The sequence below is a fragment of the Microcebus murinus genome, chromosome 1 (assembly GCF_040939455.1).
Source record: "Microcebus murinus isolate Inina chromosome 1, M.murinus_Inina_mat1.0, whole genome shotgun sequence".
Taxonomy (NCBI): domain Eukaryota; kingdom Metazoa; phylum Chordata; class Mammalia; order Primates; family Cheirogaleidae; genus Microcebus; species Microcebus murinus.
The window spans coordinates 54,905,541-54,930,407 of record NC_134104.1 but is presented as its reverse complement, the minus strand read 5'-3'; the positions used below and the strand labels follow the sequence as shown (position 1 = coordinate 54,930,407).

General features: G+C 33.8%; 1 protein-coding gene across 3 annotated transcripts in view; it reads right to left on the bottom strand.

The window, feature by feature from the left end:
- The window catches only part of NECTIN3 (nectin cell adhesion molecule 3), a 125,055-nt gene that overhangs the window by 67,901 nt on the left and 32,287 nt on the right, over positions 1-24,867 (bottom strand). For 2 of the 3 annotated variants that reach the window (XM_012787422.2, XM_012787420.2), the window contains exons 2-5: positions 12,287-12,628; positions 8,456-8,752; positions 5,533-5,650; positions 1,739-1,890 (exon numbers count right to left, since the gene is read on the bottom strand). In XM_012787422.2, the coding sequence (XP_012642876.1) occupies positions 1,739-1,890; positions 5,533-5,650; positions 8,456-8,752; positions 12,287-12,628 (909 nt within the window). The remainder of the gene's footprint in view (positions 1-1,738; positions 1,891-5,532; positions 5,651-8,455; positions 8,753-12,286; positions 12,629-24,867) is intronic. The other variant, XM_012787429.2, reaches the window with a different exon arrangement.

Sequence of the window (24,867 nt, the reverse complement as noted above, 5' to 3'; positions counted from 1 at the left end):
CGCCTTCTAAGTCATTTCATAAGATTTGGTTTTCACTTTGAGCAAATTTAAGAATGGAACTACCCATAACTGAAAGGAATAAGACTGGCAGAAGAATAGGTTCAGTTTACAGGGGCAGTAGATTGATACTTCAGTTTTGAACATGTTAAATTGTAAATGCCTATTAGATTTCTACATAGAGTTAATGATCATTAATAGGCATCTGGACACACAAGTCAAGAGTACTGGGGAGTGGACCCACAATGTCAGAAGATATAAATTTAAAATATAATCAGTATAATCAGTATATATAATACGCTGAAAATGAGCCTTGATATTTAAATGATTACCTAGTTATAACATATTGAGCCTAAGATTTACAAGTTATATCCCACACCAAATTGTGCAACAGAAAAAACAAAAAAGTAAAAAGTTCTTAAGTAAATACATTTTAAATATGCAGTTCCTGTAACTTATCCTCTAAGGGAAGAGAGACTAACATACTAATATTTAACCTCACTCAGATTTCCACCAAAGCACTTCCACTGGCAAAAAGGGCTAGGGCTATCCAGAGCTGTCAGCTTCTCGCTAGTCTAATACCAAAAAAAATTTGACTCTCTATCATATGCCAGGCGCTAAGCTAATGGCTGAGTTTACAGTGGTGAATAAAGCAAACACAAATAAAGCAAACTGCTTAATAGTGAGGATAGATAATAAGCAAATAAATGAGCATACAACTACACACTATGGTAAGTGTTATGAGAAAATAATACAGGCAACTATTGTTATATTGAATGATCACATAAGGACTGAGAATATAATATTTAAACAAGCATAATACTTCTCTAAAATCTCTTATTAATTTTAGATTTAAACTGAAATAAAAACCTTAAGTACTCATTACATATTTACCATACAAACCTGCATTTCTTAAGGTTCTCTTCATTTTCACCTTAATTTTCCATTTGTTAGACATGAAGATTACAGTCAGTAAGGAGATGCTCAAAATATTTTATATAATTTTTATAAATAAGCATTCCATGGATATTTATTACTTATAGTCACAACCAGTAAAAAATATACTTTTAGTTCTCTATATATTTCATGAATGCCCAAATTTATACTTAGCCAAGTTAAAAAAAATTCATAATGAAACAAATAGAATGTGAAAAATCTAAGCTGTTAGTGGCTTAAGTACTGACAAGAAGAAACATTTAAATTTCATTTCATTAAAAAAATTTTAGTAGCATTCCCACTTCACCTCTCAGTTACACAATAAGGAATAGTCTCATATTAAGTGGCAAACAATGTTATTTAACAAGTCAGGTAATTAAAGTTAATATCCTATTTTACTTATCAGACAATTGTGTACAAAGTAGCCATCAAAGCAAAAGAAAAGAAAAGAAATCAATGCTTGTTCCTGGTGTAAAAACAAAAGAATCTAGAAAGGCATACTTCCTACTAAAGAAATTATTCAATACTGTTTAACTGAAAAATAAACTGTGTGTATAGGTATCAAATTGCACATAAACTTGTACGGACATTTTGACATTTATTTAAGTAAAGGAATACCACATTATAAATTTATTTCAGATAGGGTTACTTTACCATATTACCATGTTACTTATAGATTATTTGGAAAAACCTCACACCGTTATCTGTGTATTTACAAGTGTAAAGTACTGCCCCAAGATCATCTTATGATTGTTATTATAAGAATATTTTAAATAACTCATTTTGCAAGTTAATAATAACTTACCTGAAATATAGATGATCTTTTGATCACTTCTTTGACCTAGGGAATTGGTCACTTTACAGACATAAACACCAGAATAATTGAAAGTCAATGGCTGCACAAAATGAAGAGTATTGTCTGAAGCCAATAAACCATCAGGCCACTGTCCATCCAACCTAAATTTTAAAAAGCATGAAATTATTTTAAATATCTTCAGACTATATTTATTGACAGCTAATTAAAAGACATTACACTTTTGAGATGTTAGTTTAAAAAATATCTTTTAGATAAAATTTACTACGTAAGTATGCAAAAAGTAAAAAATTTTAATGAAGATGAATTCATAAAGTCCATTAAGACCACATATTCTTTCAAAACATCAAGCCATATAAGTAAAGCTAGGCCAACATAATAGATTGGGAAGAAACGGGAGAAAAAAAATATGACTTTAAAAAATTATATTCAGAAAACTCAAAAACAATATTATTTGAAGACATATCCACCATATCAAAGAAATTAAAATTCTCAGTGAATTATGGATCTACTCATGATATATCTACAATTTTCTTAATGAAAGTATCCCACTTAAACATATAATAATGTTCTAGAACCTTGTATAACATGTTTATAGAGCATAATTTAATACTAATACTAATCTATACTATACCCTTCCAAAGAGTTTCTAAAGCAGCAAGAAGGGTCTTCTTATAAAACAATTGCAATTATAAAGTGGGAATGTATCACAATAAAAACCAAGATACCATTTTATATCAATAACAACTCATTTTTAAAAACAATGTCTATATTAAGTTGGCTAAGAGGTCCAATACCTAGTGTACACATTACTCTAAACCATATTTAAGTCCCACGGTAAGAACTCTAAAACCATTCATTGCAATGGAACTAAGTACACTGTTAAAAATCACTTTTCTAACCTGAGGGTACTAAAGAAAACATCAATAAGTATTTATCTTGAAACTGTTCTTAAAACTCACAGAAGTTATTTTATTTTTTAATATAAGAGGATAAAAAATCAAGTAAACCCGGGTGTTCAAATATTACTGTTTAGGCTAAAAGGATTTTCAGGAAGTTCATTAACTCATTCATGCATCCAATTAACAAGAGCTTACTATTTTCCATATTCTGCTCTGTTGATATTGCTGAGATGTGGAAGTAAGATTTGATCTCTGCCTTCAATGATGCAAGTATGGAATATCAACAACTCATTACAAAGGGAATAAGAATAATAATAATAATAAAGGTGGAAAGAAGCAAATCAATACTGGAGAATAGGTACAATGATTTCATTTTGCAATCTCATGGGTATAAGTGGAAAAATAATCAGTACAATCTTCTGGAGTTGTTAATACTTTAACTTAGCAATGAAGGACAAAGATAGCATTTTTACATAATTTAAAAAACAAAAACACTCAACCTTCTTAAGAGGATTTTGAAAAGAAAATTTTCGCAAGCATCAGCTTTCAAAAGGTGAAGGTTAACAATGAATATCAACTACACCTGTCTTAACAATTACCTTTGTAATTTGACCCCCAAATTCTAATCTCTTTAATTGAGAAATTTGAAAATGACTTACAATCTTTTAAAGTTGTTTATTCAAATAATCTGCAGTTAGAAAAATCTAAATAGCATATTAAACACACAACAAAAGCATCTTTCATGCTCCTGTACCTGCATTCCGTGACTTATATTCATTGCCTGTATTCTCAGAAAAACTCTATGAATTACTGCTATTGATGAGGAAATTAAGGATTAGAGAGCTTAAATGACTTACTCAAAAAAGACATTCAGAAGTTTAGATACTGGGATGAGAATCCAGAATTGCAAGTCTTTCAGAAATACCCTATCAAACAGACATCTTAACTAATGGCTGCTTCCCACTTTTAAGAAAATGTAAATGAAAAAAGGTTTTCTGTACTTTCAAAACTGTATCTTTGCTTAAAGATAACAGATTGACCAAATATACTGTTTTTCTTACTCTAATAAAATCCCATCAAAAATAGATTATAGGAATTAAAAAGTTTTTAAAAACCTATGAGGAGAAAGAGAACAGGAGGCTGAACACACAAGATGTTTCAACAAACTTTTAGAAGACAGAAAACAGATGGAGAAAACGATATATGCTTTAAGCCAATGTTTCTCAACCAGGAATGATTTTGCCCCTGGGACATCTGGCATGTCTGGAGACATTTTACACTGTCACAACTGGGAGATTGCGTGTGTGCTACTGGCTCCAGAGGGCTGAGGCCAGGTATGTTTCTAAACATCCTACAAGTCAAAGGACTACTCACCACCAGGAATCACCTATCCCAAAATGTGCACAATGACAAAGTTGAAAAGCTCTACTTTAGGGTGAAAAGTTGCTTACAGACAGCCTATGGATGATAAAGCAGCTTATGTGGTCCAAAGAACCCAAGAAAAGTCTGAAGTTTGACTCACTGTACTGCAGAAAGTCAGGAGCCAGAGGATTAGAAATGAGATTAGTTAGAACACAATAGATTCCTCCCAACTCTATACCACACATTTATCTCTCATACAAAAGAATGAAGGTTAATTCTAGAAATAAACTGAATGGCCATGAAGAAAATATTTCCACTCTTCTACTAGTGACATCTGAAGCTTCACCAGGAAAATCACCATCTCTCTACCTGATCACTCTAAGTGGAACCTACTAATGAGTAATCCCCACTACAGAGAAAGAGTGTCCACCAAGCACTTTAATAATGCCTTACTGTGAAATGACTAGACGACCAAGAAAATTAAGAAATTATCTGCAAAATGAAAGAAAGATCAAACCAAAAAGAAAACCAAAAGAACTTGGAGAAAAAAAGAGACAATATGTAGGAAGAAAAAAAAAAAAAAAAAACTCTCTGGGGAGGAAATAACTCTAGTATCCCCGAGAATAAACGAGAAAGGCATTATACTCATTACATAAGAAAAGGGTGCTATGAAAATTAAGAATGAGAAGATGCTGCTGTAAATTGAAAATATAAAAAAATTTTTTCAAATCATTAAGTCAGTAATAAAATCAAAAAATCCTCCATTTGGAAAATATAAAAGAAAAGATATTATAAATAGGAAGTCCAGTAAGAGTGAACAGAAAAAAAAATGAAGGGAAATGACCTAAAACTAACAAAATTATTAAAAGTTGACAGATACAAGTCTTAAGATTGAAATGGGCCCTAAATAACAGACAAATATGAAATGAAATCCCTAATAAAGCAGTTTGAAATTTCAGAGATAAAGAGAATCATGCAAATAGTAAACTACACATGTAAAAACAGGCTATTGGCCACAGGGAAAGCAAATAAATAGAGAAAAGAGAAAACAATTTTGGTATACTACTTAGCTTTCTGTAAATAATATTTATCTGTCATAGGGAGGCAAACAGTGATTATAGATTTTAACTAGAGGTAGCTTAATTCCATTTGGACTATGAAGGGTAAGAATGTGTACATGGGTGTGTTTGTGGATGAAGGGGTAGATATAAAATTAATTCTTCATCTAAGAAGAAATCAACAGTGTTAAAAATTGGTAAATCTAGAAGTAACAGGTTAAGACACCTAATGGTAACTATCAGAATAAATTGCTAAAATAGCTAAAGTAGCCTCTGAAGAACAGAACTGAGAGGGAGGAAGGTGGGAAAGGGTGGGGCAGGGTAACACTTAGAAGCCTTTCATTTAATTAAAATTTTCAGTTATTACTATAATCATGTATTATATAGATAAACAACTTTAGATATGCATGTAAGAATACTTTTCACTTTTATATTAGTTCCCTTTTGAAGTATATAACATTACCTGCTCCACACAGATTTGAAGGGTGGTGGATTTGCATCAGCATTACACTTGAGATTAACGCCTTTTCTTCCTACAAACCAATTTCCATCATACCCTGTTACTGAAACTTCAGGAGCATCTATAAAATAAATAAATGCATGACATTTATTTTTGTTAATGATAAATGTGATATACAATGATAAAGCATGAACACAACAGACTAAGCTTCAGAACAGGAATCATTTTTCCTTGTTCTCAGTATATATAATCAATGTGGAAAACAGTACTCAATAAATATTAGTTGACTGACAGAAACAATGAATGAATGAATGAATGGGCTAGTATCCCAACACCAGGCAATTATAGTATGTACAGTTTAAGTTATTAGGTGTGCTAAATGTAAGAATATTCATAAATCTATAATCACCAAGAACAAATTATGAGTCCTATGATGAGAGATGTTGAGATATAGGAACAAAGCAAATACATTATAATACTTAATTTAATGAGACATGGCATTTAAGCACCATGCAGGACCAAGTCACCACATAAAATGGTCTTTAAAGCGACATTTATCTAAAAGAAAATATTTCCTAAGAGATATCAAGTCAATCACAGAGATAAGATTCCCTATATTACAGTTAATTAATATTCTATGGGCATATAGAGATGTGACACAGACTTTCTAAGACTACAGACTTATAACTAAAGTAAATTATCTATATCTAAGGCCTCAACTGTAATAAAACATAAACTTTTATCCACTCAATGTATGCAAAGGTCTTTTGTGCAATATAACTAGCTGAATGAACAAATTATCCATATCTAGTAGCAATATACATATATAAGCTATAAAATCCAATACCTATTATTAAACCATCATTTGTTTAGCTCCTGATAAATGCTAGGTACTGTTTTAAGTGTTTGGTATACATACAGACTCTGTATTCATAAAATTTACATTCTAATGTTAATAGTCATAGGGAAGACAACATTTGAAAGTATTTAACTAAAACCACTTATGAGAGAAAAGAAGAAAAAGAATAAGATGGTGAGAGAGAATATAAGAAAGGTTTAATTTAGATTGAGGATAGGGGAGGAAAGGCTTCCCTAAGGAAGTGCTAGTTATGCATGGTGTAGAGACTCCATCTTTCTGTGTGTGCTACACAGAAAACCAGGTAAGCAGCACATGGCCAGATGAGAGAGGTTAATAGAGAGACCAGTTTAGTCTTTAACTCTGCGAGAAAAGCCTGATCTCCTGCAAAGCAAAGTTTCCTGAAAAAAGTTGTAAAAAAGTTAACTTTTACTAAGGTACAATTACTTCGGTAATTAAAAAAAAAAAGAAATGTATGCCTTTGAAAAATGTTGCTACAGTCTAGTATCTGTAAGTTTAATCTCTTTTTTAAAAGGGAGAGGAGGAGGTAGCCATTGAAGTATCCCCAAAGATCACCTCCAAATTTTGAGGTAAAAATTTGGGATATAAGACCTTATCTCTTTAAACTGCCATTCACATGTTTTATATGTCCCCAATTTAAAAAAAGAAAAAGTCACATAACTACTCTAAGTCATGACTACTCTTTTAGGAGCAAGTCAATAGATCAAAACCATAATTATAAAGACTTAAACTAGAAGAAACACTTTTATATATCTAGGATTGCACTCAAACAACAAATAATTATAAGTAATACAAATTGAAGAAAATGTCAATCTTTATTAGGGACAGGGAAGGAAAAATATATAGATATGAGAAATACATTAATGGTACTTACAACTGGGAATTTTATAAGACAAAGGAAAAAGTTAGGTCTGTGAAAGTGAGGTAGGAAAAGGAAAAAACAACAACAACAAAAACCTTTTTAATTGGATTCTCCAGAGAAGTGAGAAGAAAAGATGGCATTAGCATTTAAGACTACAATGGTAACAACAATTATGTAACTACAACTTCTCATATTTAACCCTACAAATGTTGAAAAGATTTCTGGAATTAGCTTTAAAAACCAACCATATAATAAATATGTGTACTTCAAACTTCCATGCATGTCATATCAAGAACATGTCATATCAAGAACAAAAAAGAAAGAATAACTCCTTGAAAAACTTATCTAAATTTGTAATCTGTGCATAGATGAAAATGAGAGTAGAATCTAAATACTTTTTCTAATTTTATCTCTAATCTGCCTAATTTTTATTATCCTTGCTATCCATCATCTTGTCTCTTCCTTAAAATTTTAAAATGGTATACAAATCACAAAGAATATGCCAAAAACTGAGAAACTTTATCAAAAAAGGAAAAGTAAATAGACATGAATATATAAACACACACACAGGAAATTAACCCTTCACAAGTACAACATGGCTCAGCTTTGAACCTTACCTGCAATGGTTATTATCCCATGATGTCTTTAAAATATGGTTTTAACTACATGAGAATCTTCCAACATGATCAATAAGATTAAGATTAGAAACAGTATGGAAAAATACAGATTTTCAAACTAATTAATATGAATCTAGAGAAGTAAAAGATTCTTGCTAAAAGCAGCATGGGTAGTATCAATGAAACTGAAAAACAGTTCAATTAATTATAATGAAGAAGCTGTTTATCACTAAGCATTGTACATTTTGAGGTACAAATCCACAACTCCCTTAAGTCCAGCTTGCTTTTAAGACTTAAAAGGACAAGGTTACGTAATTTCAAGTTGGACTGCAACTTTAAAGTCACATGTTCATCTTTAAAAAAACTGATAAAAAATTTCTGGTTAAATGAAATTTCCAGGAGAATATAAACAAAAAATAAAGAGAAAAGAAAAAACAATGTCAACAAGGAAAAGCTTTAGGAATATCCGAATACTAAATATTCAAACTAAAAGGTTTGATAAAGAAATGGAAGAAAATAAAACAAAATGCATGACTAATACTGAAAATGCAAATGTTACCATTCACTTACACTGTATGTCTAATACGAAAGAATATCGGATGTCCTTTTCCAAGGCTGGATGTTTCACAACACAAGTAATTCGCCTTCCTCTAGCAAATCTGGTTGGAAACAGCTTGTATTGGCTCACAATTGTTGCTGTTTCATTTGGAAAAGAAGTTGTAGTGGATTCCATTTCACCAAGATCACCTTCCCAGTCAATATGTGCAACTGGTTTTCCAGTGGCTGCGATACAAATGGCTGCTACTGTTTCATTTCCTCCATCAATTAAAGAATCTGGCCCTTTTATCAGGCTCACAGTGGGTTCAACTGTTTAAATTTTTTAAAAAAAATTAGTTATATTCAAGCAACAATATATTTACATCCTTCCAAACCACATCTAGACATATTTCATAAGCTTAGGGACAACTGCATATACAATCTACATACACTTTTTAGGTAATGCCATCATCAATTGCATTCTTGGAATAAGAGAAGATCATAAGCTAGGAAAAACAAGAGGCCAAGATTTTATATAATCATTATAAAAATGGCTGTCCTTGATACATATATAAATTACTTTATAGGAAAAATGAGATCCCTTCAAATTAATATATACAAAAATTTCTGTGAACTAGATCATAATTTCCCTATGAGATTAAAAATATTACTAATCTAAAATAAAAAAAGCAGTTTTAATACATAATGCTTTGCTTTATACCACAAAAAAATTAAAGCAAATATTTTTAAAAAATAAGTTAGGATTATGAAAACTTCTATTAAAAAGTTAAGGGAAAAAAAGTTTCTCTGAGCATACATGTAGGAGATGACAAATGTTTTTCTTGATCCAATGAGTAACTCAATAATTTCATTTAAAACACTGCCTTTTAAATTTTCCATTCAATAAATCTAAGAGGGGTCTGAAATTTTGTATTGCTAACAAGGTCCTAAGTGATGCCAATGCTACTGTTCTATGAACCACATTTTAAACAGCAAGGGGTCTGAGAGTAGAAGGGAGGCGAAAAGAAGCCCATCCATTGTCTACTAAGCTAGCACTGCCAATGATATAAAGCTCAAATTACCCATCCTAGCATTCACGTTACTTTACTGTGGTCCTACCCTACCTTTCTGGACTTTAATTCTTGTATTTTATATAAATATTTTGAACAGTCAATAAATTACTTATGCAGTGTTCCACCTAAAGCAGGGTTCTCAACAGGGAGGGATTTCCCCCTGCCTCCCACCACTCCAAGGGGATACTTAGCAATATCTGAAGAGATTCCGAGTTTCACAACTGAGGATGCTATTGGCAATTAGTGGGCAGAGGACATGGATACTGCTAAACAGTCAACATTGGATCAGGCGGCTCACCACAACAAAGAATTCAAGCCCAAAATTTCAAAAAATTGAAGAAAAACTGTCTTAAGTACAGTTGTCCATCAGGAAATGGAAAGGATTGGCTTCATTGCCCCTGAGTATATTCAAATCTATGCATACTCAAGTCCCACACACAAACCTGCAGAACCCACATATAAGAAGTCAGCCCTCTTGTATATGTAGGTTTCACTCCCCAGGAATACTGTATTTTTCATCTGCTTTTGGTTGAAAAAAATCTGTGCATAAGTGGAACTGCACAGCTTGAACCCATGTCATTCATGGCTCAACTATATGTTGTTTTCTACCTCTCTGCCTTGGCTCATTTACTTTTAATCTTAGAATAACATTCCCCCATTATTTTATTTTTGCCAACCCAAAACTGACCCACCATTCAAGGACTGGCTCAACTATTTCTTCTATAAAACATTTCTTGACTACCAAGTTCATCAATCCATTCCTATATCCTACTCAAATAACAATTATTCTATGACCTCTATATATCAGAAACTCTTACTGGCTTTGGGGATATAAAATTAAATTTTAAAGTGCCCACAACTGCTGTTCACCACATATTTATAGTATAGAAAACATATAATACATAGTATGGTAATTGCTACAATAAAGATATGCTCAATACATGATGATAAAAAGCAAACAAAGCATGAGATTGGGGGGACGGGGTCAAGAATGGCTTCTACATGTGATTTGTTGAATAATAGTTATGCAGGAAGAATGTAGGAAGAAAGAGACAGGAGGAAAAAGGCAGCAATCCAGGCAGAAGGAGAAACACACATAAAAACACAGATTAACAGAACTGCGAATAGTTTTTATGACTTTAAGATTTGCTTTGTTGAAAGAGAAGCAGCAAGGGATTAAATAGATGAAGTGAAAGAAGTAGGCATGGGCAAAATCACAAGCCTGGTAACACAAGCAGTCTTGAATTTTAAGCACTTGTATTAATTTAGAGGAAAACTACTATAATTTAAAGCAAAATAACAAGTGACTTTAATCCCCATGAATTCTCTCTTTTACATGGAAAATATTATTTTCTTGATACAGAACTTTATGTGATTTTTTGTTGATGTTTTGCACTTCATTTTTCAAATATTTTTGCCTTGCCTCCTAATCAGAAAAATTCTCAAAAGTATCAATCGCTTCAATGTAAATTATATATCCCCACAGCTATTAAGGCAGTGTTTTAAACATATTAAATCCTTGAATGTTTAATTTTATTTTTAAATAGTGTCTCTCAACATGAAAAAATATACAAATTTGGACACAATTGCTTTTCTGTACGCCAGAGACTTTAATATTATATTATTAAATATTAGGGGCTGTAAGCTTGTTTAAGTCTCTGCAAAGCAGACACAAGCAAGGAATATAAAAGGTTTATTAGGGAGTAATACCTGGGAGAAAAGGTAAGAAGAAGGATGGAGTGGGGAGGGCAATCAGCAGACCTAACAAAGTGTTTGTCAGGCCAAGAGAAAGATACAGAGCAAAAATTCCCATTAAAGGAGTCTCACATTGGGTGAAAATGTCCAGGTCTTCATACCACTATCTTGTTCAATTGCTGGTCCCAAGAGAAACTTGCCCTCAACTACCAATGCCTTGCTCAATCATTGTCCTGAGGGCACCCACAAAAAGAACATAACTTGAACTCAAATATATAAAATATTGTATATCAATAAAAAATACAATCTAAAAAAAAAAGTGATCTTAAAGGAGCTGACAGCTTCCTGCTATCAGCAAACCATACCCCTGGCAACTGGGCAATGAGCGTTTCTGAAGGAGAAAGAGCGTTGTACCTCCATGTAAGCCACAGGTTACTATTATTCCTTAATCCTTGTTATATTACTCCAAAAGTACTTATCAGCATTTCCAAATTGGTTTACATTTCACTGTAAGTGGCTGTCTTAATAAGTTTACTCAACATTTTACCATAAACTTTTAGAGTTATCAGATAAGAATGATGGAATATCATTATTTTTAACAATAGCACAAAATTAAAATAGCTAAGCAAATCTAAAATAGATGGAATAAAATTTGATATAAAAATTAAAACAGGAGGTGTCAATGGCTCCAAGAAGACAAACTCATTTTCTTAAAAAAAAAATGGACAATCTCAACTAAAGATGATGATTTAATTAAAGCTTTAAAATGCAAGGTGAAGTAATGAAAATAAATATGTCACAGAAACTCAAGCACTTACTGTATAATTATAATTAAAACTCAGCAAAATCTTTCATGAAGTAGAATAGCTAAAACAATGTAGCATTATACAGACAGGTAGGTATACAGAGATAAGATTTTATTTAAATTAAGAGAACCTAGAATCAGAATTATAAAACAGAATTTGAAAAAATCCTATTTGAATTCTTTTACTTTAAATCTAAATTTAAATAAAATTTAAACCATTTTAAATTCTTGAAAATACTTTTATTATAATCCTTACCATCATCACCAAAATGGAAAGTCAAGCATACTTACCTAACACAGTTACGGTTGTAGAGGACTGGGCATTTCCAAGTGGGAATGTAACAGCTTTGCATATGTATTTTCCAGAATCAGAGAATCCTATGTTATGTAGAGTAATTGTTGCATCATTAAGTGAATAGTTTTTAAACAAGACTCTTCCTTGATATTCTCCCTGAACAGAGAATCCATATTGAGGATGATGAACTGCAACAGTCTGTGAACTTTTACCATGTATCTTCTCCCATGAAATTTGTGTTATGGTTTCATTTACTTCAATTAAACACTTCAATGAAACATTCTTTCCCCATACTGCTGTGACATGTGGCTCCACAATAATTGGTCCAGCTAAGGCACCTATGTGGGGGAAAATACAGTAGTTTTTAACATGGAAAAAATTATGCTAACATATAATCTTTCTTCCTCCCTTCATCCCCCACTTCTGCAGGGTTATGTGTGTGCGTGTGTACATTTATGACTGAATAATAAAAAGAGGTGAAAAGGCTAGATATTCTCAGGACTGGATGTGAGATTCTAAAAGTCAGGGTCAAATAAATCAAATACCTGCCAATATGTATTACATGTACACATGTATACAGTATTATTTTCATGAACACTTTTTAGAGGAGAAAACAAAAACAAAAAAGTAAATTAGAGGACAAATTTGACCATCTAAGAGATGACAGAGGATATAATAGAAAGGGACTGAAAATTCACAGTGACTATACTTAATCAGGTATCCACCGATATGTACTACACAATGGAAAAAGCACTGGATTTAGACCGAGAATTAGCTTAGAAACAAGATCCTTTCCCAGTCAAGCTAACACCTGAGTTCCCAGCCCTGGCTGACACTTTGCAGCCTTGTGAGACTCTGATACAGAAGACTCAGCTAATTCATGCCTGGCCCACAGAAAAAGAGAGATAATAAATGTATATCATTTTAAAACAACTAAGTTTGGGGATAATTTTTTACACAGTGATAGATAACTTATGTATGCAGGATCTTTCAAATCAAATATAATACCTAAGTATCTTCTTTTGAAGAGTCCCGATATCAAAACTCTCTAATTAAAAAATAAGATAGACTAATTGCCAGAAAATATTAATGAAGAAATACTTATATAAATATGAAATCATTTTTTTTCATTTGAGAGTAAAGAAAAAAAAATTTACAAGTAAAAGTTAAAATGAAATGACATCAAATTTCTTCCATATAATACTTATTTCATTCCTAAAAGCAATGGCGCAAACGTTACATTTTTTTGAGGGAAATAAAACTAATATTTGTGAATACTATAGTCAAGTAAGATACTGCTCATTGACAAATAGACTAGAACATAAATAACAAGTCCTAGGAAAGTTTACCAATCACATATGAGGCCTGATAAAATAAAAAAAAAACAAATATTCAAACAAAGAAGTAAACCAAAATAAGCATGCTAAAATGAAAATTGTATAAACAATAAACAATATCTTTACAACTTAGCTGTGTCTAATTAAAATTTTTAACCAAATAAAAAATGTAGAGAAATGTCACAGGATATAGAAAAATGCAATTAAACATCTTTAAACATGTTTAAACATATTTAACAATAAACTTAGAACCATATTATTCTCATAAACACTTTTTGGAGGAAAACACAAAAAAAGAAAAGTAAATTAGAAGACAAACTTTATTATTTAAAAGATGACTAAGGATATTACAGAAAGGGACTAAAAAAAACACACCGTGACTATAGTTAACAGCTGTGAGAGAAAAAGAAAAACTTTTGCTTTTTTTAACCACTGCTTCAAAGACGTTATCAGGCCCCCAAAATTTACTATCATGTTTTATCATGCTATCAAATACATATAATTACTAAGGTTTTAAAATTAATCTAAAACATATAAAATGTGAAAGTATTCAAATGTACTTTAACAAGTTATCACAAGCCTAGTACTACCCCAGAAAAAAAAACACAAATGAAAAAGTTGTCTCATGAATATTAATAAAAAGTTAACATTATAAAATAATACCCAGCTCCATATTTAAGAAAAGTATACTACAACCAAGTAGGACTATTCCAAGAATGTAAGGATATCTTTAGACTATTCATTACATTGAAAGCTCACACACAACTTTCTCTTTCAATGCTGAAAAGGTATTCAATAAAATTTAAAATTCACTCCTTTTTTTTTTATAATCTGTAACAACTGAGAGAAGGAATCTTAATAATAAAGTAGATTTTTCTCAAATCAGTGGCCATGATCACACTAAACAGAAAAAGGGGCATAACTGTTAAAGAAAAGATCAAGGTAAGATGGTGGTACACTATCTTTAACATTGTTCAACTGAAACTGGAAATTCAATCCACTGCAATAAGAAAAAGAAATAAGAAAAGATAAACATTAGAACAAAACAGAAATAATTATTATTTGAAAAATCTATTACCTGAAAAAAATCCAAGAAGGCCAAGTAAAAGGCTATTTGAACCAATAATGTGGTGGTTTATAAAACACATGCAAAATGTACATAAGCTATATAATCAGCATGTTATAATAGGTGATTGCTTTACAAATCTATTGCAGTAAAAGTTTAATTAGTATTTGTAAACATTAATATTTAAAACACCTGAATAGCCAAAGCCATCCAAAGCAAAAAAAACAAACAAACAAAAAAAACAAACAAAGCTAGAGGCATCATATTACCTTACCTTAAATTATACTATACTACTAAGCCATGGAAGCCAAAATGGCATGGTGCTAGCATAAAAACAGACACATAGATCAATGGAACAAAACAGAGAACCCAGAAATAAAGCCACATACTTACAGTCAATTGCTATTTGATAATGTCAACAAAAACATACAATGGGGAAAAGACACCTTTTTCAATAAATGGTGCTGGGAAAATTGGATAGCAATATGCAGAAGAATGAAATAGACCCTTATCTCTCACCATAGACAAAAATCTGCAGAAGATAGATTAAAGACTTAAATGTAAGATCCAAAACTATGAAAATATTATAATAAAATCTACAGAGAACTCTTCTAGGCATTGGTCTAAGCAAAGAATTCATGACAAAGACCTCAAAAGCACAGGCAACAAAAACAAAAATAGACAAATGGGACTTAATTAAACTAAAAAGCTTCTGTACAACAAAAGAAATAATCAACAGGGTGAACAGACAACCTGCAGAATGGGTGAAAATATTTGCAGACTTTGCATTTCACAGTGAACCGGTATTCAGAATTTACAAGAAGCTCAAACAACCAAGAATTAATAACAAAACCCTATTAAGAAGTGGACAAAGGGCACAAATAGACATTTTTCAAAAGACATACAAATGGCCAACAAGCATATGAAAAAATGTTTAGTATCACTAATAACCAGACTATTGCAAATTAAAACTACAATGAGATATCATCTTACACCAGTCAGAATAGGTATCACTAAAAAGTCAAAAACTAACTGATATTGGCAAGGTTGTAAAGAAAAGGAAACTATACTGTTGATGAGAATGTAAATTAGTACAAACTCTATGGAAAACATTACGGAGATTTAAGAAAGAACTATAAATAGAACTACCATTGAATCCAGCAATCCCACTACTGGGTATTTACCCAAAGTACAAGAAATCATTATATCAAAAAGACATCTGCATTTGTATGTTTATTGCAGTACCGTTCACAATAGCAAACATATGGAATCAACCTAAGCATCCATTAGTGGATGACCAGATTAAAAAAATGTGATACACACACACATGAACACACAATGGAATACTATTCAGTCATAAAAAAGAATAAAACCATGTCTTTTACAGCAACATGGATGGACCTGGAGACCATTCTCTTAAATAACTCAGAAAGTCAAATATCATATATTCTCTCTCATAAGTGGGAGCTAATCAATGTGTAACTCACAGATGTCTTTACCTTCAATTATTTTTCAAGTTGCATAAAACTTATGAACAGAAAACCATAAAAAATAACAAATTTTTCATTAAATTAGAAAGGGTCATTTTGTTTTCAAAGTTTTTACTCTGTCTTTATAATAAAACACCGTGGCTCAAGGCAAAAAATTTTTTTTCTTGTGTGATACTCAATGTGTTAAAGCTAAACAAATAGCATCATATGACCCAGCCATATCACTCCTATGCCTTTATACATTAGAAAAGAAGGCATATCTTCTATAAAGAATTGCACACAGATGTTCACAGCAGCTTTATTTGTAACAGCCGAAAACTGTTATCCAGATCCCTCAACAGATGAATAAACAAATTGTGGCATACACACATACAACAAGCAATAAATACTACTAACCAATAAAAAGGCACATCCCACTAGAAATAGAGGGCAACTTTTGTCACATGACGAAGAACAATCTACAAAAACCCCACAATTAATGTCATATTTAAAATCGTAAAAAACAAAACAAGAAAAAAAAAAAAACAACCACCAAAACCTAGAAGCCTTTCTGCTAAGATCAGAAACAAGGCAAGGATATCTCCTCTCACTTTTTTTTTGACAACATACTGGAAGTCCATGCTAATGTAGTAAGAATAGAAAAGGCAATAAAAAGTTTACTGATTAGGAAGGAAGAAATAAAAACTGTCTATGTTCACAGGAGACAAAATACTCCTGGAACTAGTAATCAAGTACATTAAGGTTGCGGGATTCAAAGTTAACATACAAAAGTCAATCACTTTCTTATATTCCAGCAATAAACAAGTGGAATTTGAAATTAAAACATAGCACCACTTACATTAACACCCTCAACAATGCTTAGTTATGAAACTAATAAAATATGTTCAAGATCTATATATAGGTGACTACCAAACTCTGACAAAATTCAAGAACTAAATAAATGGAAAGATATTCCATGTTCATGGATAGAAAGACTTGATATTGCCAAAAATGTCAGTTCTTCCCAACTTGATCTATGGAGACAATGTAACCCCAATCAAAATCTCACAAGTTATTTTGTGGCTATCAAAAGACTAATTCTACAATTTATATGGAGAGGCAAAAGACCCAGAATAGTAAACACAATATTGCAAAACAAGGACTAACACTATCTGACTTACTACAAAGCTACAGTAATCAAGACAGTGCGGTATTGGTAAAACAACAGACAGACCAACCGAGTAGAATACAGCCCCAAAACAGATCCACATAAATATAGTCAACTGGTCTTCGACAAAGCAAAATCAATGTAATGGAGAAAAGACAGTATTTTCAACAAACGGTTCTTGAACAACCAGACATCCACATGCAAAGAAATAAATCTAGACAAAGACCTTATAACTGTCACAAAAATTAACTAAAAATAGATCATAGATCTAAATGTAAAATGTAAAACTATAAAACCCCTAGAAGATAACATAGCAAAAAATCTAGATGACCTTAGGTATGACCTTGTCTTTTTAGATACAATGCCAAAGGCAGAGTGCATGAAAAACATAACTGATAAGCTGGATTTCATTAAAATTAAAATTCCTGCTCTGTAAAACACAGTCAAGAGAACGAAAAGACAAGCCACACCTGAAGTTACCAATCTTGAATAAGAGCATTCAGCTGCCTGAGTGGAGGCACAGAGAAGGCAGAGAGTAAGCTTTAAAGTGGGCTTGACATTTTACCAAGCAAGCACAATTAAAAGAAAAATAGGCAAGGAGTTGATGGTGTAGGTAAGGAAGTAGTTTCTAATGATGGGTTATAAACTTTAAGTTAATCAAAAAGAGAAGAAAAGAAAGTAGGATCAAAGGATTATAGAAACTAATATAGTTAACGAATCATTGAAATTGAAGTACTAAATAGAATGAGGTGAAAAATGGGAGATGAAGGCTGAATGGTGGGAAAGTCAATTTCTCTGGGACTCAGTCTTTACATTTATAAAATGTCTAATTGCCTTATAATTGTGTGTTCTTGAAAACTGTCAAGAGTTTTTACATATACCATTTTATTGATCTCTAAACCACATCCCTTCCAAGAAATATCATATAGGAATATATGTATTTTTTTTTTCCAGATGACACATCAAGAATCAAAAAGGTTAAGACTTACCCTGAGTCATATAAATAATAAGAGACAGTGCCATTTGCCATAATCCAGAGGATCAGGGAAGGTTTTGCGAAAGGTGACATTTAAGCTGTCCCTGAAGGCTTATATTTTAATAGGCTGAAAAGACCATTCCAAGTTAAATAAAAATCCAGTATGAGGTCAAAACATAGCAGTACAAATAAGCCTGAAAAGAAAGGTTGAATAAAAAAACAGGGGAAGGCCAATAATCAAAATTGACACAGAGAACTAGAACTAAAGTCTTCTAATTATACTTTGGCACAGTGCTTAGCATTTCCTGGAAAGATACCGTTCCAGCTGTTAGTCATGTGTGGCTATTTAAATTAAAATTAATTGAAATTAAACAAAATGTAAAATTTAGGTTTTCAGTAACATTATTATATTTCAAGTGCTCAAGTGCCATGTATGGCTAGTGACTACTGTACTGAGAAATACAGATATATAACATTTGGATCACTGCAGAAAGGGCTAAATAGCATAATTATAGAATAGAACTTCAATAAAGGTCAACTTCCTTTCTTACTTATAGGCCTATGCTTTTTATAAAGCTAAAAAAATTCAGTTTCAGATAGTTAATCTTTAAGTTTACATTTCTATGATAATGACTTACATACAGCCAATACAGTGAATAGCAGGTGCAGAAAATAGCAAATTTCCACTACAATATTTCCTATGCATTAACACTAAAGTTAACCCTATTGTATCATGATATCTTTAATAATCTTAAAGTAGCAATTTCAGGTTTTATTAATAAAATACTCTAAAATGTGGTTTTCACTATCTCTTCTCTACCAGTCACTACCTTATAATTTCAAAGAAGGACAACATCTTGATGTATTCAACCAACATAAATTTTAGTTGAATTTACTTTAGGCCTAAAGGCAAAATTTCTTCATATTTTAAAAATATTTAATATAAGGAGACAAAACTTTAGGAAGAGACCTTACAGGTATCTGATCTAATCTCATTTTACAGAGACAGTGAAGTGATCTGCCCTTATCATAAGACTAGTTAGTGGCAAAACATAGACAAGAAGCCTCCTGGCTTTGAACATACAAAGTTCCCAACTTTCGCACGCTGAGCACATCATAAGTAAAATATGAACATTTTACAGAAAGTTAACTTGGAAAAACAATTAGTTGGGACATTAAAAAACTCAGTGATTTTCAAAATAAAAAGGTGGAGAGGGACTGAACCTTCTTAAGTTAGTACTACTTCCATCTACCGTAGGTGAAATGCATGAGAGATAGGATTTAGTTAACATTAAGAATCTGGATAGAGAAAAGATGGCAGATGAGAGATACCACCAGCCAGAGCATCTCTGCAAGGAGAAATTTTAGATGAAAGAGGAAAAAAAACACACAGACAGACAAACATAGATCAGATGAGGATCGGAAGGAAGGGTGCCTGAACCTACAGGAGATTCTACAGGAAGAGGCTACAGAGCAGAAATGGAAGGAGAAAGGTAAGCCCTGAGAGGCTTGGAGACTAGCAAGAAGGACAAGTGGAGCAGTTAAAATTCCTCTCCCTTGCATCTCAGACTGTTGGTGGGCTCCTGAGCTGATGGAGAGACCTACTTACACCAGCCCTGAGACTGCTGCCACCAGTGAGAGTAGAGCTTCTTGAGGACAGGGCACCAGGCTCCCAGCCACCACCTGGGATGCCACCATCCCCACAGACCAGAGCTGGTCGACAGGTGCCATATTGCTTCTCTACCCCAGGTGCCTTTGTCCTTCCCAGGTGGCCTCCACCCCTCAGGTTCCATCTTGCTTGTCCCCACACAAACATTTCCCAACTCCAGCCCAGACTGCAGGAGCTGGGTCCTGGGTGACATGTGTGACTCCAGAGCCTAGTTATTCTGAGTGGCCTGCCACATGGAGAGAGGATGAAATGACTAGTGGGCAAACTTTCCTCGACCTAGAGCTCTATTCCCCTCTTCCTGTCCCCCACTTGCAGCTGCCGAGAGACAATTTCTCTACCACACCGAGGCATTCACAGGCAACGGGGCTTGGACTTTAACTTTTGGGGTCCTTCAGTGGACTGAGGGGTGCTCAGACTGTGAGTTCCCCACCTGCTGGCCCTTCCTGTGTTGCTTGCCTGGTGACTCCAACAGAACAGGGCTTTAAATTCCCAGGAGGAGGGACATTGAACCAACTTGGGCACTATGTGGGATGACTTGGAACCATCATTCTTCTCCTTGGCATGGACAGGGATTGATCTCTGGGGCCTTGGGGACAGGCCTACAAGCCAGAACTCATATACCAAGGTCTCTACAGCATTGTCCGGGGGCACAGAGGGGACATTTGTGAATTAGTCTTGTGAGGTGGGGAGCCTGAAGGGACAGATCGGGGGAAGAGTGTAGTGTGTGTGGGTCCTAGCAGTGGCATGCTTCAGGGGTGCCCCTCCTCTGGGGCATGGCCCACAGTAGGGCCATGCTCCCAGCTCAGGCTAGAATCCTGTGCCGGGAACTTCCTGGCCCACATCACAGTCATGGAAGAGTTCACCTGGCTTTACTTTCTGCCTGCAGGCAGATGCCAAAGAGAAACCACAGGGAAGGGTGGAAAGGTGCAAGACCTGCTCCAGACTATCAGACTGCTGGACTCAGACAGCCTGGCCTCTACACGCATACTTTCTTGTTGAGTGTGGCCAATTCAGCCCCACCTTGGTAGCTTTTTCCGGAGGCAGTGTACAGACCTTTAACCCCTGCAAAAGCATTTGTGGAGCTTGTGGGCAGGCTCACACAAGCCAGCCACCACCAGCCTCACTCCCCCACCTGTATTGGTTGAGGTAAAGAATAAAGACACAACTGGAAATCCCTGGGCCACAACCATGATCTGGAGCACTAGAGTGTTTCCCTTGAGGAACTAGAGCTGGTCTCGAGACCTAATAAAAACAACACTGCAGTTTGTTCCTTCTGGGAAGCATCACCTACTGACAGAGAGGTCAATTTGCATGCCCTTTTACTGCATTTACTCACTCATCATACACAGTGTGGTCAATTCCCACCCACAAGCACTGCCTACTGACTCGACACTAAACTAGGTGTGTCATTACCTAAACAAAAAAAAAATCCGAAGGTAAGAAGCAAAAGCTGGTCCAGATGAGAAATAATCAGAGAAAGAACTCTGGAAGTATGAAGAATCAAAGCGAAAGGACAACCCCAAAAAGAACCACCACCACTCTGGCAATGAAGAATTTCCAACATTGATTACAAAGAAATCAATACAAAGCAAGATAAAATGGAAACCCAACACAAAGAAACCACAAAAAGAATGAGGAAATGAATGAAAAAAAATCACTAGAGAAGTTTAAATATTAAAGAAAAATCAAACATAACTTCTGGAAATGAGAAATTTATTCAAGGAATTCCAAAACAAGGTGGAAAGCTTTAAGAATAGCTTAGATGAAGAAGAAAAATTCTCACAGATTGAAGTTAACACCTTTCAATTAAACAAGTCACCAGCAGAGATAGAGCAGAAAAATAAGATAAAAGAACAAAAACTACAAGAAATGTGGGATTATGTGAAGAGGCCTGACTAAGAACAACAGGTATCACTGATGATGAAGAAGAAAATACACAAAGGTTGGATAATATACTTGAGGGAAAAATAGAGGAAAACTTCCTTGGCCTTTACAGAGATCTAGATACTCAGGTACAAGAAGCTCAAAGACTCCTAAGAGATTCATTGCAAAGAGGCAAACACAACAACACATAGTCATCAGACTGGCCAATATAAATATAAAAGAGGCCCTCCTAAAATAAGCCATAAGGTGAAAACAGCAGGCAACCTACAAAGGAAAACACAGCAGACTATTTGCAGACTTCTCAACTGAGACCTTACAAGCCAGAAGGGACTGGGGCCCCAATCTCAGTCTTCCAAAACAGAATAATGGCCAGCCTAGAACTCTGTATCCTGCAAAACTAAGTTTCTTATATGAAGTAGAAATAAAGACCTTCTCAGACAAGTAAACACTGAGGGAATTACTCAAGACAAGACCTGCCCTCCAGGAAGTACTCACACATCAGTACATCCTGAATGGCACAACAGACACTCACCAGTGTACAATTATCCAAAAGCGAAAGGTCAAAGGCCACATACCAAATAATGCAAGACATAACACAGAGCAGCTGGGTTTTACTTAACAAGACGAACAGAAATCCACCTGACTTATCATTTCTTTCAATAAACATGAAAGGCTTGACCTGCCCCCTGAAGAGACACAGACTGGCCAAATGGATAAATATACACATGCCAAATCTGATGTCTTCAGGAAACACACCTAACCCACAAGGATTCCTCAGACTCCAGGTGAAGAGATGGAAAACAATATTCCACACAAACGAAAACCAAAAGAAAGCTGGCGTAGCACTTCTCATTTCAGGTAACTTAGTTTTCAGATCAACAAAAATAATGAAACACAAAGATGGTCATTATATAATGGTAAAGGGAACAACTCAACACAAAGACAAGCAAATCCTACTTGATCGAAACAAAATAATAAACAGCAGCACCATAATAGTTGGGGACTTCAACATACCTCTAACAAAATAGGATAGGTGCTCCAAGCTAAAAATAAACAAAGAAACAATGGATTTAAAGAGGTCTCCAGAACAAATGGGACTAACAGATATTTACAGAACATTCTAGCCTAAAATAATTAAATATACATTTTTCTCATCAGCTCGGGGAACATCCATTAAGATTGACCATATCCTAGGTGACAAAACATGTCTCCACAAATTTAAAAAATAGAAATTATACCATACATATTCTGAGATGACCATGGAATAAAATTAGAAATCAATAGAAGCATTCATCTCTACAAAAAGTCATGTAAATTAAACAATCTACTGCTGAATGACATTAAGTTCAAGGAGGAAATTAAGATGGAAATTAAAAGATTCTTTGAACTAAATGATAAAGGGGACACAAGTTACCAAAATCTGTGGGACACACTAAAGCAGTCCTCAGAGGAAAATTTATAACCATAAATGCCAACATCCAAAATACAGAAAGTTCACAAATCAACAATCTAATGAATAGTCTCAAAGAACTGGAAAAGGATGAGCAAACCAATCCCAGAGCCAGCAGAAGAAAAGAACTAACCAAGATCAGAATAAAAACTACATGAAATCGATACATTACTATACACTGAAGAAGGAAACAGCAGAGGACAAAAATAGGTGGAAAACCATAACATGCTCCTGGATCAGCAGAATCAGCGTTGTTAAAATGTCTATACTATGAAAAATGATCTACAGATTCAATGCAATCTCTATTAAAATACCAACATCATTTTTTGCAGATACAGAAAAAATAATTCTATGCTTTGTATGGAACCAGAGAAGACCCCTTACACCCAAGGCAACCTTAAGCAAAAAGAAAAAATTGGGAGGCACCAATTAACCAGGCTTCAAGCTACACAAGGCTACAGTAACCAAAACATCTTGGGATTGGCATAAGAACAGAAACACAAACCAATGGAACAAGACTGAGAACCTAGATATAAAACCACACTCATATAGCTATCTGATCTTTGGGAAAGCAGGAAAAAAGCATACACTGGGGAAAAGAATCCTTATTCAATAAATGATGATGGGAAAATTGGATCGCCACATGTAGAAGACTACAACAGGATCTGCACCTCTCACGTCTTACAAAAATCAACTCACAGTGGATAATAGCTTAAACATAAGTCATGAAACCATAAGAATTCTAGAAGAAAATATTGGAAAATCTCTTATAGACATTGGACTAGGCAAAGAATTTATGAAGACGACACCATAGGCAATCACAGCAACAGCAAAAATAAATAAATGGGGCTTGATCATATTAAGTAACTTATGTACAGCCAAGGAAACTATCATCAGAGCAACTTACAGAATGGGAGCAATATATGCATGCCACACATCCGATAAAGGACTGATAAGTAGAATCTATACAGAACTCAGGAAAATCAACAAGACAAAAATGAAACAACTCCATTAAAAAGTGCTCAAAGGACATGAACAGAAACTTTTCAAAAGAAGACAAATGGCCAAAATATGAAACAATGCTCAACATCTCTAATCATCAGAGAGGTGGAAATCAAAACCACAATGAGATATCACTTAACTCCACTGAAAATGGATTTCATCAAAAAGTCCCAAAACAACAAATGTTGGTGTGGATGCAGGGAGATGAGAACACTCATACACAGCTGGTGAGACTGCAAACTAGTATAACCTCTATGGAAATTAATATGAAGATACTGCAAAGAACTCAAAGTACAACTACATTTGATCCCGCAATCCCATTACCGTGTATTTACTCAAAGCAAAAAAAGACATTCTATAAAAAGACATCTGAACTTGGATGTTTGCAGCAGCACAATTCACAATTGCACAAGATGCAGAAACAACCAAAGTGTCCATCAATACATTACATGAGTAAATTAATAAAATGTGGTATTTGTATACCATGGAGTACTACTCAACCATAAAAAAAAATGATGAACTAATCCCTCTTTGTACTACCTGGGATGGAGCTGGA